This window comes from Propithecus coquereli, unplaced genomic scaffold (assembly GCF_000956105.1).
Source record: "Propithecus coquereli isolate 6110/MARCELLA unplaced genomic scaffold, Pcoq_1.0 Scaffold314, whole genome shotgun sequence".
NCBI classification, from domain to species: domain Eukaryota; kingdom Metazoa; phylum Chordata; class Mammalia; order Primates; family Indriidae; genus Propithecus; species Propithecus coquereli.
In genome coordinates this window covers 3,590,599-3,604,074 of record NW_012148775.1, presented here as the reverse complement: position 1 = coordinate 3,604,074, position 13,476 = coordinate 3,590,599, and the positions used below count along the sequence as shown (strand labels likewise).

General features: G+C 43.3%; 1 protein-coding gene across 5 annotated transcripts in view; it reads right to left on the bottom strand.

Moving 5' to 3' along the window:
* The window catches only part of UBE3B (ubiquitin protein ligase E3B), a 49,525-nt gene that overhangs the window by 34,476 nt on the left and 1,573 nt on the right, over positions 1 to 13,476 (bottom strand). For 3 of the 5 annotated variants that reach the window (XR_001137720.1, XM_012650199.1, XM_012650200.1), the window contains exons 2-9: positions 11,452 to 11,554; positions 9,416 to 9,597; positions 9,146 to 9,266; positions 7,683 to 7,742; positions 7,191 to 7,295; positions 5,121 to 5,217; positions 3,499 to 3,584; positions 2,082 to 2,164 (exon numbers count right to left, since the gene is read on the bottom strand). Coding sequence is in view for 4 of the 5 variants with exons in the window: in XM_012650199.1 (XP_012505653.1) it covers positions 2,082 to 2,164; positions 3,499 to 3,584; positions 5,121 to 5,217; positions 7,191 to 7,295; positions 7,683 to 7,742; positions 9,146 to 9,266; positions 9,416 to 9,576 (713 nt within the window). In the remaining variant the exon portion in view is untranslated. Of the gene's footprint in view, positions 1 to 2,081; positions 2,165 to 3,498; positions 3,585 to 5,120; positions 5,218 to 6,254; positions 6,274 to 7,190; positions 7,296 to 7,682; positions 7,743 to 9,145; positions 9,267 to 9,415; positions 9,598 to 11,047; positions 11,112 to 11,451; positions 11,555 to 13,476 lie in introns of those variants that run through there. The other 2 variants (XM_012650201.1, XM_012650202.1) reach the window with 2 other exon arrangements.

Genomic DNA, 13,476 nt, shown 5'->3' with positions numbered 1-13,476 from the left:
ACATGAGAATATGGTCAACATTATTAGCCACCAGAGAATTACAAATCAAAAATGACAGCAAGATACCCCTTCACACCCACCAGAATGGCTATAATCAAAAAGACTTAACAAGTGTTGGCAAGGATGCAGAGAAATTGGAAATACACTACTGGTGGGAATATAAAATGGTGCAGGCACTTTGGGAAATACTTTGGCAATTCTTCAAAAAGTCTGAGTTGCCACATGGCCCAACAATTCTACTCCTAGGAATATACCCAAGAGAAATGAAAACATATGTTCACACCATAACTTGTACATAAATGATCATAGTAGCACTATTCATAATACTCAAAAAGTAGAAAGACTCAAATGTGGTATATCCGTACAATGGAATATTATTTGGCCATAAAAAAGAATGAAGTACTGATTCATGCTACAACATGTATGGACCACGAACACATTGTGCAAAGTGCAAAAAGCCAGTATCAAAAAAACCACATATTACATGATTCCATTTATGTGAAATGTCCAGAAAAGGAAAATCCAAAGAGATACAAAGTAGATCAGCTATTGCCAGCGGTTTTGTGGCGAGGGGAAAGCAGAATGATTGCTAATAGGTACAGAGTTTCTTTTTAGGGTGATGAAAATGTTCTGGAATTAGATAGTGGTGATGGCTGCACAACTCTGAATACACTAAACACCACCGAACCGTATACATTAAATGACTGAAATGTACAGATGTTACTTATACTTCAATAAAGACGTTATTTAAAAAAATCAGAAGCCATGCAGGGAAAAAAAGATCATGAGAACAACTTACAGGGGAAAAATGATTTCTCCCAGCTGATGTGCTCCAATACCAATGAGCAGCTGTGGTACTGGTATTTAGGCTATCAGAATTCATATTATAAACTTTCACTTCTAAGAGTACCATTTTGGGACAAGAGCATTTTGTAAGACTGAAATGCTCAAAATATCAGTGCCTGTGTTAACAACTGTGGCTAGCAGTTAGTTATTTGAAAGCACAGTCTAGACCAGGGGCCCAAATTTGGTCCACTGCCTATTTTTGTAAATACGATTTTACTGGAACACAGCCGTGCTCACTTGTTTATGTGCTGTCTATGATTGCTTTCAGGGCACAATGGCGGAGCAGTTGTGAGAAAGGCTCTATGGGCCACAGAGCTGAAAATGTTTATTATCTGGCCCTTTACAGAAAAAGTTTGCCAAATCATGCTCTAGATCATCATCTTCCGAACAGGTGCTCCACAGAAAATGGTTCCATGGACTATCAAGAGACATGCTCCACCATCCAAAAACAAGGCAGGGGGATTCCATGTCAGATACGTTTAGACCAACATCAGGTTAAACAAACCCAGGGGTCTTGTTACCACTGCAGGACTTCTCAGAGCTTTCAGCCCTAAAGTGTGTGGTGGATTAGCAGAAGGGGGCAGAGCAGGCAGCTTTTACCAAGCTGGTTTCACCATGACACCCTCTCTTCTAGGAGCTCTTACTCATATCTCCCCAGGTCAGTGTTCCCCTCAACAGTTTAAGAATGTTCTGGACCCATTAACGAGCACAGTTTTTTATGTTTGGCAGTTCTCAGAATTACAGGTACAATTTCTGTAAGGAAATATTTAGCTTCTTATGTACTTTATTTCTCCAAATGACTAAGTGAAGGCAAATATCACATCCTCTGGAAGCCTCCAAATTCTAACATTTTACACCTGTGTTTATAACACTATTCCCTTAATCCTTTTACCCGACCCTTTGCTGGGCCTCCTCCAGCTCTTAAGTGTCCTTTATTTTATCAATTAAAACCTCTAAAGGAAAGATGATTGCATCTTGGCCACTGGCAGAATGAAGGTAATTCCTTTTAAACAGTGTCATCCCACAGATCACACTGCAAAAATATTCAACGTTACAGACTGAGGACTAAGAAGAAGTTGGAGCAGTCACGGATGCGTCACTTTCGCTAAGAACAATACTTCCTGTAAATTCGGACAAAGCGGGCAAGTCCATACCCGATGCCAGTAGAAGAGAAAAGAAAACCAAGAATAGGAAGTACTCAGAAACATACCAACGCCTCAGCTGTGGGTTCTTACCGCAATGCCAGGGAAAAGGCTGCCGTTAAAGTGCCTTTGGACAGACAAGGACGGGGTCTTGCCAGGCCACGGGTCAACAGTACCTGAAGAGAACATTTTAACTGGTCAGGGGACGACACCAACTTTATATTCATTTGTACATTAAAAAGAAGCAAAAGAGTAAAATGAGTGCTTTAGGTAAAAAATTGTATTGGAATGTTTTTAAAAAAGGAAGGGGCAAGAAGTATTGGGTATGGAGGTTCATCCTACCATTCTTTCCCTATTTTAAATATTATGTTAAAAATTTTAAATAATAAAGTTATTAGTAAAAAAATTAATAGCTAATAAAAAGAACTTAAAATTTCAAGCTACCATATTATTTTAGAAGCAGGTCAGTGACAGTGTCAAGTAGACGCTCCCTCTGCTGAGATCGACTGTTGATGATACCACCTTTTGCCATAGCACCACCCCACAGGGTGGTTGTGAGGGGAAAATGAAACCCAATCAGAAAGTAGCCCCTCACAATGCCAGGTAGAAAGACGAGCTAAATCAAGATCACTTCTCAGTCTCCTTCACTCTGGGCTTGACCCATTCCTTCTCTGGAATGTACCATGCTTTAATAAACTTTGGCACTTTGCTTGCTTGCAAAAAAAATGATTACTTCTCGAACTCAAGAATTCCAGTCATGTATCACTGAACAGGGGTGTTATGTTCTGAGAAATGCATTGTTAGGCGATTTTTGTCATTGTGCAAACCTCATGGAGCATCCTACACAAACCTCGATGGTATAGCCTACAACACACCTAGGCTACATGGTATGACCTATTGCTAAGCTAAAAACCTATACAGCACGTTACTGTACCGAATACTGTATGCAATTATAATGCAACGGAAAGTATTTGTGTACCTAAACATATCTATACAGAGAAAGGGTACAGTAAAAATATGGTATGATAATCTTAAGGGACCACCGTTGCACATGTGGTCCGTCATTGACCGAAATGTCATTACGTGGCACAACTGCACTTTTAAATAGCGATTAGGCTTCTGACAATTCCCTGGAGGTACAAATTGGCCGTGATAAGATACAGAATGGACAGAGGCTGTTTTAAGACACAGAGCTAGAACACTGGCCAAGAAGGAACCTGAGGGAACAAGCCCTGAGACCGCCTCCTCCAGTTTAAATTTCAAGAGACTAGATTACCCTTGCAGTCAAAAATGTAGAGCGTTAAAGGGATCCCAGTGCCACTGTCTTCCTTTACCTGATCCCTAACTGACCCCAGCCATGGGGAGGGAGAAGAACACACTGAGATCAAACGCTTCCTGGGAAAAGTGTTTCAGGGAGGGGGTCACCAGATATGCTGAAATCAAATGCAAAAATCCAAGTTCAGGTGTTGGAGAGTGGGGAGGTCACACATTGGGGAATGGGGTCACGGACCTGCATCACAGAATAAAATCCACGCTGGTTGAGATGTCCCATGATGTTTGCACAAATGTGGTTCATGGCTGGTCGAAGACTCTCACCTAAATGAAGAAAAGAGTTTGAGAAAAAAATTTCTTGCCATCATGTGACCTGTTCATGTGGGACAGAAAATGACATCTCAGGCCCAAGGCAGCAAGGAAATGAGATACTCCCTGTCTTGCCTTCCTTTTCCCTGAGGTCTAGAACCCGAGCGCCAGGAGGTTCTACATATCTGGAATTCTGTCTCTCTTGGAAGGCCTGGCTCAAGTGTTATCTCTTGGGTGATGGGTCCTCCTGTCCCCCTGGCCTCTAACTCCTGTAGCACCTTTCTAATTTCCTCCTAGGGCCTGGAACTTTCTGCTCCCTGTGGTTGCCTCCTCTTCCCGCTGGGCCATGAGCTTCCAGAACAACTTTCAGAGTCCAGAATAATCCTAAAATAAACTTTTCTCGCTGACCTGGTGCCTTGGCATATGCAGTTTCCTCTGCTTTCATGGTTTCATCCTTCCTCTTCACTCTGTGAACTGCAACTCTCCCTAGCTCTTAGCTCAGACATCCCTTCTTCAGGAAAGCCTGAGCCCCAGGCCTAGCAAAGCTCCCCCATCCCACTGATTGGTATCATTTCTCTTTTATTCTTCCTTCTGAGCACTGACCATATTAATGGCATTTTATATTAACATATATACACGAGTGACTTCTATTTAATGTTTGTTTCCCCAGCAGACTCTAAGTTCTGTGAGGACGGGAGCGTCTAGAGTCCCTGGAGGGCAGTGACCTTTCTGTTTTGCTCATCACTGTATCTCCAGTGCCCAGCACCGTGCCTGGCACAGTTGCTATTTGTTGAACGTATGAATGAAACGTACGAAACATATAAGGCTAAGGACGCTTTGCAGGGAAGGAGGCAGCTTTATAATGCAAATGTTATGGGCTAAATAGAATTATTTGCTACCTAATGATTTTTCCAAATGAAATGACATGGCCTAAGTGAATGTTATCACTTGGAGGCTGAGGCACTCTGGGAGTTACAAAAAATAGAGAGCAGAACCATGCCTTTAAACGTAGATTCAAAGAAGGGGAAAGCGTAACACACGATACTGAACGTATTCTGGACACTACAATGCAGTCTGATGGGAAGTGCCAAAGGCATCTTCATCTGTCTGGTCTCAGGGCCTTCCCTGAGGTTTGTGGCGGCAAAAGTGCTTTTTATGAAGGAGAAAAGGCAGCCAGGTGCGGTGGCTCATGCCTGTAATCCTAGCACTCTGGGAGGCTGAGGTGGGAGGACTGCTTGAGCTCAGGAGTTCAAGACCAGCTTGAGCAAGAGAACCTGTCTCTACCAAAAATAAAAAAAATTAGCCGGGCGTGGTGGTGCATGCCTGTAGTCCCAGCTACTCGGGAAGCTTAGGCAGGAGGATGGATTGCTTGAGCCCAGGAGTTTGAGGTTGTAGTGAGCTATAATGACACCACTGCACTCTAGGCCAGGCAACATGAGCTCCATCTCAAAAAAAAAAAAAAAAAAAAAAAAGAAAAGAAAGAAGTGAAGGTCCCCCAAGCTCGCTACAGTAATGCCAGTTAGGAAAGACTTTGAGACAAGTCCCACAGACCTTTTCCCCGGAGAATTTTCCATGTTGAAGTGTCTGTGAAGGTGACAAGCATCGTGAGGTACAGTGTGATGAGTCGGGAGTCTTGTAAGATTTCAGGCTGGAAACAATAAAGAGAGTTTATTAACACAGTCGTCCTCTGAGTCCAGATAGTGAAGCATCCATTTTCCAACTGTTCCTAAGTGCACTCAGACTGGAATAAATGAGTCAGGAATATAATCCTTCATTCTTCTTTTCCTCAGGGAATGATGACTTTAGGAGTTAAATGACAGGAATTTTGGCATGCTAGTGCTTGATCATGGAATCAAATACTCCTGGGAACAGAGAATCGAGAATTCTTGGAAAACAAGGTGACCAGGGCTGGCACGCTATATGTACATATGTCTGTGTGTCTGAACTCCGCAGCAAACGGAGCAGAAATGCAACTGGGCATAACAGGGAGCGTGGGCTCAGACTTCTGGCTTCATCACTTACTAGCTGTGTGATCTTGGGCAAGTTTCTTAACTTCTCTGTGCCTTGGTTTCCTCATCTGTTGACTAGGAACAGTAACGTTGCTTTCCTCAAAGGATTGTCATGAGGAACATATTCATGCACACAAAGCACCAAGAACAGTACCTGGCACACAGATAACTCCATGTAATGTTGGTTTTTGTTATGATAGTTCATGTTATCATTATAATTGTTTTGCAAGAGTTAGTCGGGCAAAAGGCCTGACTGCTTTCTAGGCTCAGACCCTACAGCATGTGCACCTGGAAGGAACCCTGGAGACCACCGAGTTTAAACCTCTAAGCTCATAGAGAACAGGTGAGGGGAAGTGACTTGTTCAAGGTCATATGGGAAATTAGCAGCAAAATTAAGACTAAATTTCAGATACTCCTTGCTCCAGATCCAGTGCTCTTTGCTCCTAATGTCGGTTTCTGCACATAAATTTTTTTTATTTTTTCAAAATAAAAGAGCCTCTTTTCAAAGAGAAATCTGTTGTGGAATATAGATACAAAAAGCAGATAAACGAGGACCAGGCTGGCTCCAGTTAAGGTAGGGGAATAACCTGTCCGCTTGGCCCTAAAGCACTTTCGTAGAATCCCAGGGCTCCAAGGCACAGGTGTAAGGACCACTGCTCTGAGCCATAACCCTCACCTGACAAGTCAGGCGTGGCTTGTCGCTGGCTTGCTGCCTCGGCTGGGTCGTGGCCAAGAGCCATTCATGAGCGCCTCAAGAGGAATGGCTGGGACTGGATTGCTGGGGGCTCTGGGGTCATTTGCTCCATCACTCAGCTGCTCCCTCAGTCCTTGCCACGCCTCTGTCCCCGAAACGTGTCCCTCCCTATGTGCAAAGTGGAAGTGGCTGCTGTTTGTGTCTGCTCACACCTTTGTCCGTCTTCTCATAACACAGGGTGGGCACAGGACCAGGCTGGACCAGTGTCAGTATCCCACTCCTCTCGCCACTGTGACGGTTCAGAGATGAGCCCAGGGTTCCATCGGGCCTTTAAGAACTCTCCTGGATTTTGGAATTAAAGGGGGAGAGTTTCCCTTTTCTCTTTTGTCAAGACAGAGTAAGAATGTGAGGTCAGAACTGTTGGCTGCCATGATTACAGCAGGGAAGGACAAGGTGACCCCAAAAGGGAACAGACGTGATAGGAAAGAATGAGGAAGAATCGAGAAGCCCCGGCTCTACTCATCCCCAGACGCCATGTTACAGAACACAGTCTATAGCAAAGTGTTCTCGTTCTTGCTTAGCCTGTATGTGTGACTAGCTGTGCTCACGCTGGGTTTCTGTATGTGTAACAAGAGGCCCCGACCATAAAGTATTCATTACATCAAATAAATGGGAAGGAAGACGACAGATTCCCTGGCATGGAGGCTGTGGCCGGTGCAGTCCGTGTTCAACACGCTGTACACCAAAGACAGGCTCATGCTGAAAACAGCATCCAACTTCCTCTCTCTCAGAACAGGGGCTCTTTACTAGACTGACTGATAGATCTCCAAAGGTATACGAGGGAATGACAGAGACTCTGAAAATACAGACTAAAGGCCCCAGATGAGAAAGACATGTATTTTTTTTTTTTTTTTTTACCTTGAGCTGCTCAAGAAACTCACAGCAATACCATAGAATGGCCTTGATCTGTTTAATCCACAGGAAGGTGAGATCCTTGGAAAGAGCCAGGGACACATACCACACCTACAGTGGGAAAAAGAAGAATGTCATGGGCAGGTAGAGCACACTGCATGTGCCCCAACTATTGGAACGGGGCGTATTAGCTAGGTCCAGCGCCAGATAAAGCAGTGGGATGAATGGATGAATACTCAGCAAACAAGGCTCATTACTAAGTCCAAAGATAAAACAGCCTAGTAAGGGAATTTACTGTCCCGTGTAAGAGGCAAGAACAGAACGCAGCCTCGTAGATCAGAAAACTAAGGAACCATCTGTACTGTGTTAATGCTTTCCACCTATTACTAATTTGCATATGTGTGTAAATTAGTCCTAACATGCAACAGGAACTTTCAGAGCCCGACGGGCTGGCTGTTAAGAGCTTGTGGGAGACCTTCCAGCTCCGGTCCCACTCACCTTAGGTTCGTTCTCAGCATCCATGCTGCTCAGGATGCTGCGGCACAACTTTTCCAATCTCTACAAAGAGACAGATGGGGGTTATAAATTCCAACAGCTCATCTAACAGTGGGGAAGAGAAGGGAGCAAACATTCCGTGGGCACCTGGCAAGTGCAGGGATTATGCCAGTGATTCACACATAATCATATTCGATGCCTTCTTACAGATGTGGAAACTGAGGATCAGAAAGGCTGAAGAAGGGTTCTCAAACTGGGGGGCCACACGCTGGATGAACCCTACAGATATGTTTTAGCAAGTGGTGTATTTCACGTAAAAATCCAGATTGGGGCTTCTTTTGAAAAACAAAATCCATCTGGTACACTGGGCTTGGATTCCTGCTGTCTAGCCGCTGTCTCCTAAACTGTGTTCTCCTCTTGGCCATTTTGCAAGCACCACAGATACTGACTTTTGTCTCACTGATATCAGCTAGACTGTTGTATCATCACTTTTATCCTGGAATGCAAAAGGAAGAAAAGTGGAAACTAGAAAACAGGTTTACATTTTGGCTAGGCCAGTCCTGGATCCATCCTTAAAAGCAGCGTGATACCGGCAGCCCTACCACACTGAGCTGCAGTTTCCTCCTCTGTACGACGAGGGTCACTTCTTCCAAACTGTCTGTCCTCAGCTACGTAATCGCCTGTTCACTGCCTACACACCCCTCCCTCTCCTGCTGGGCTGCGAGCTCCATTAGCATAGAGACCTTGCCTGTCTAGTTTCCTTCCAGGGACCCAGAGTGTGAGGCTTAGTGATAGCAAATGTGTAATAGCTGGTAATATGGAGACACACCTCAATGGTATGGTTTGTACTACTACAGATAACTAGCGTTCCTGTAATTGTATTTTCCAGGCTGATCATTCTAAACCCACAGGTGCAAACTGGCATGTTTTGTTTGGTTTGCAAGATATAAAGCCAATTTCAAATGAGTTGCCAACTTTTACAAATTAGAACATTGAGCATAAAGACCAGATCTCCAGCATTTCTTTAAAAAAAAAAAATCAGAGTATGGGTTCAGCACCAGCTGGGGCCAAGCAGCAGCTGCTCCCTTTGGATGTGGCGGCCCACAGACCCCGTCACTCCCCTTGACGTCCTCACCACTGCTGTCTGTCAGTTATCGTTTATGATTCGTATTTTGTATTTTACGTTTTGTCTCATATACGGCTTCTTTCGTTCATTCACCTAACCTGCTGGCTCCTGTGGGCACCTGAGTCCAACTCGTACTTTGTAACAGTCAAAGTGCAAAGATTCTCGGAAGCACTGGGCATAATCCCTACACAACAGGTCCCAAGAAAACGAAAGCGACAGATGTGGGGGTGACAGTACCTACCTCATAGAATTGCTATAAGAACAAAATAAGTTAATATTTATAAAATACTTACAAAAGACCTGGCATATGGATGTACTATGTATGTTATTATTCTTTTACCTCATCATCCTCTTTGATCTTGAATAAAAACAGTAGTTTCCTGGCAATCTTAAAAATACAAAGTGCGCTTCTTTTATTGGACCCAGAATCATCTGTTTTAAAAAACTCATCAATCTCTCTCCTAGGGAGGAAAACATAAAAAAAAAAGACATTGTTAATTAAGAACTTGTAGCACCTAGAAGCCTTTTCAAGCACTCTAAGAGAAAATTTATTTGTTTTGTATGAATGGGGAGCCAGAGAAAAATGTGCTGGGGAGATCCTGGCACCCACCTGATGTCTCTCTGCAGTCGCCTCCGACAGAGAAAACTCCGGACATGGGCCTGAATCTCGAGAGCTGCCCGCTCCCGCTCCTTTTGTACGAGCCTTTCTTCTCGTGCCTGCCGGGCTCTATCGATGAACCACGCTCTCGACGTCTGAGTTACGGTGAACATGTTTGCAAACTTGCACAAACCCTGCAATGACAACGGGCGGGCGAGTAGCCCTTGCAGATCGTTATGTGAAAAACATACATAGAAAGGGCTCAAGAGCAAAGGGTGGGCAGGGGCCTGGGCAGCAGCAGAGAGACACTAAGGACCCTCCTACACCCTCCGAGGTGCTAACAGCTCTCCTGGCACAAGTCTCAACTTCCTATTGGCTCCTTTCATGTAACTCACCAAGACCAGGGATGCTATATCCTGTATTACATAATTATGTCTTTTTAAAAAAAATTAAAAAAATTTTTTTTTTTAGAGACAGGGTCTCACTCTGTCACCCAGGCTGGAATGCAGTGGCACAATCATAGCTCACTGTAGCCTCCTGCCTCACCCTCCCAAGTAGCTGGGACTACAGGGGCATGCCACCATGCCCAGCTAATCTTTTTTAAAAAATTTTTTGTAGAAATGAATTCACACTCTGTTACCCAAGCTGGTCTTGAACTCTTGCCCTTAAGTGCTCCTCTCACCTTGGTGTCCTACAGTGCTAGGATTACAGGCACGAGTTACCACGCCCAGGCTAATTATGTCTTCTTAAGAGAAAGAGCACAGTGCCTGGCATAGGGTAAGGGCTGGCTCCGCACAAGTGTAACAGATGAACAAAGCATGAATCAATCCCACCAATAAAGCTCTAATTCAAATGTTCCCAGATATTTGAATTTTCTGGAGTAGTCTGCGAGATTTAGGAAGCTGGCGTTGAGCAGTTAACTTTTATTTTGTCAAGTATGGACTTGTGGGAAAAATCAAATATGATTACTGTTACCATTATTACTCATCTACTCAATAAACATTTACTGGTGCCTACTTTGTGCCCAGCACAAAAATAAGGGGCCATTTAACCGTAACAAAACAAAAGGTACACAATTCAGAATGCGAGACAGCCCATTAAATTGAATGTGTTTGGTTTTATGTATAACATATTCCGTTGTCCTTACTGCCCCCTTCCTGCCAAGGACTGCTGAGGACTTTACAGCAGAACTGTTCCTGTCCACTGAGAGACACTTCTCTGGAGAGAGGCTCTAAATTATACATCACATTTTAATCTAAATCATTGGTAACTGTCTTTTCCCAAAGGGATGGCTTTGGCTAGCAGCCTAGAGCACACAAGCACTGATCGATGGAGCCTCTCATACTTAGATGATTTCTTTAGATGCTCGGTAACTTCAGCATTCTATGAAAAATGCACAATCAGCCCAGCTGTCAAAAACACTGAAATGAGTTATTCAGAAATCCAGACTTCTGGTAAACAATCTCTTCACCAGGTTGAAACACCATCCTGAATAAAAAGTTTGTGCTAGGCTCCTGCCACATGAAGTTATTAAGGATCTCTGTGGCCCCTTCTCAACAATGATTCACACCTGTCAAATATTAGGGCTTTGCCAACATGTGGGTCTATCATCAGTAATTCTTGAAACAAATTAACGGAGCCCACCTGACCACAGAAGAGAGGGTAAACAGATTGGAGAGAACCAGAGGCAGTGACTCACGCCTGCAATCTCAGCAACTCAGGAGGCTGAGGCCAGGAGTTCAAGGATAGCCTGGGCAACATAGCAAGACCCCATCTCTAAAAAAAAAAAAAAAAAATTGAGAAAAAATTAGTTGGGCGTGGTGGTGTACGCCTGTAGTCCTAGCTACTTGGGAGGCTGAGGTGGGAGGATCGCTTGAGCTTAGGAGTTGGGGGCTGCAGTGAGCTATGATTGTGCCACTGCACTCCAACGAGAGTGACACAGCAAAATCCCCACCTCTAAAAAAATAAAAAGATTGGAGAGAAAAAGGTAGTGGTCTTTTGAACCATTAACTCTTCTGACCCCAGCAGTGGAAGTCTGGAGAGCTCACCTGAGGACCTGCCTGTGTTGCACAAATGCCAGGTGACCATCAGTGATCTTGTACAGGACTCACAGCTGAAGACAGCTTCTCACTTTAGAGGAGCTCGGTATTTCTGGCAGAAGCAGAAGAAAAAATTCCAGATTTAGTGTTAAGTTTTATAGGTATGGCATCATATTATCTTCCTCGCTGAGTAAAAGTAATAAATACAATGCCAATGGTGTTTTTTTACAATGCCCCTGGTATCCTCTTTTGTTAGTGTCTGGTCTAAATGTTAGACTATATCTCCTCAGTTCTCGCAGTTTAAAAGGTATGGGTTGGAAATAGCCCAAAGTTGTTGTTTGAATTAAAGCTGTGTTGGTAGGCAAAAAATAAAACTTAGAGGTGATGGAATGTTAAAAAGCCATTGAAAATTATGTTTGACATTTTTAACGATATGGAAAAATGTTTACGCCTTAGAAGCGAAAAAAGGGGCTGCCTGTGAACCAATAGGATCCCGACTACCTTAAGGAAAAGAAAGATGCTACGTGCACAAATAGATACAAAACTGGGATGAAATATACCAACATGGTAAGAGTGGTTGTTTTGAGATAGTGAAATTGTGGGACATTTTCCTTAACGGGTCTCTGTTTTCTAAATTTTCCCCAGAAAGTACATGACAAAGCAGCACAGCACAGTGAGAGGTCCATGGGCTTTGGAGTCAGAGCTGAAGCCAGTTCCTAGCTCTGCCACATACTGCAAGGGGAGCGGCTCCGTCTGTCTTGTTAATCAGCTTAGAGGCTGTTCATGAGGACTAAGTAAGATGATATCAAGTACGTATGGAGGTGCTGACAGCACACAGCCAATAAGTCTAACTGATGTATTATTTTTACAGACACAAGAATTTTAAAAAAAAAAAAACTATTCAGCAGAGGCTGCCATCTATATAGGTACTGAGGTTCTTCAAGTAGGAAACAATGCTGGTACCCTGACATTCCTCACTCATTAAATTTTTTCCTATCCTGGAGTGTGCTAAGATCCATAAGTTCTCTTCGTTAAGCTGTAGAATGCCTGGCCCTGTTGTTTTGACTGGGTAATAGCGTTAAGTTCCTGAGAGCTGCAAAACAGTGGGGCCCAAACCATGCACACAATGATATGTTCTCTCCATAACATGTAGACAGTCCCTCATTGTCAGGGGCTCCACAGGGATCAGGAAAAGATGGAAGAACAAAGCTGCATGCAAACTGTGCCCAAGTACCTGTAACACTATCTCAAAACTTTCACTTCTCTCAGGGGGCCTCCCAAGGATAAGATCCCATCTTTAAGATTATCATCCCCTCAGCAATGGTATTTGTTGGTTTCTGTTTATACCATATAATAGCCAATGCTCTGCAGTTTTTCTCATTCTTTCCTATATATCTCCTCCACCTGCACAGTGTGTACTATAGTTCAAATAAAACACATAAACAAGTATTTATTAAGTACTCATTCTGCTAAATGCCATGGAGAATCAAAAGGCTGTGTGTAGCAGAAAAAGCCTTGGATCAGAGAAAGTAGCCCTTGGGCTTTTTCTAGTCCTGATTCTATGTGTCATTTAGCCAAGCTACTTATCCTCTCTAGGCCTCAGTTTCCTTATCTGTAAATTGATGATAATAATAGTACCTACATTCTAGCGTTGCTAAAAGGATTAAATGAAACATTTACCCTTCTTGTACTTCAATTTAGTCATCACAACATTGTGATTAAGATTATGGGAAAATATTGATAAGGGATATCTGAAAGCGTATAGCATGTGAGTGAGCTCTATTGTATTGTCCTTTAAGAAGCTTATAATCCAATTAGGGGAACAAGAATTATACGTAGAAAGGTAAGAAAACAAGAGGTTGGCGATAACCAAGATTATCTGAAAAGGAAAATAAGTTGAGTACCCACTATGCGTCAAGTCCTAAGTGATCTCATTTAATGACAGAAACCCTATGAGACCACTTAATCTCCTCTAGTCCAATTTAGACCATTAGTAAGTGGCAGAGCCAAGATTTTTTTTTTTTTTTTTTTTTT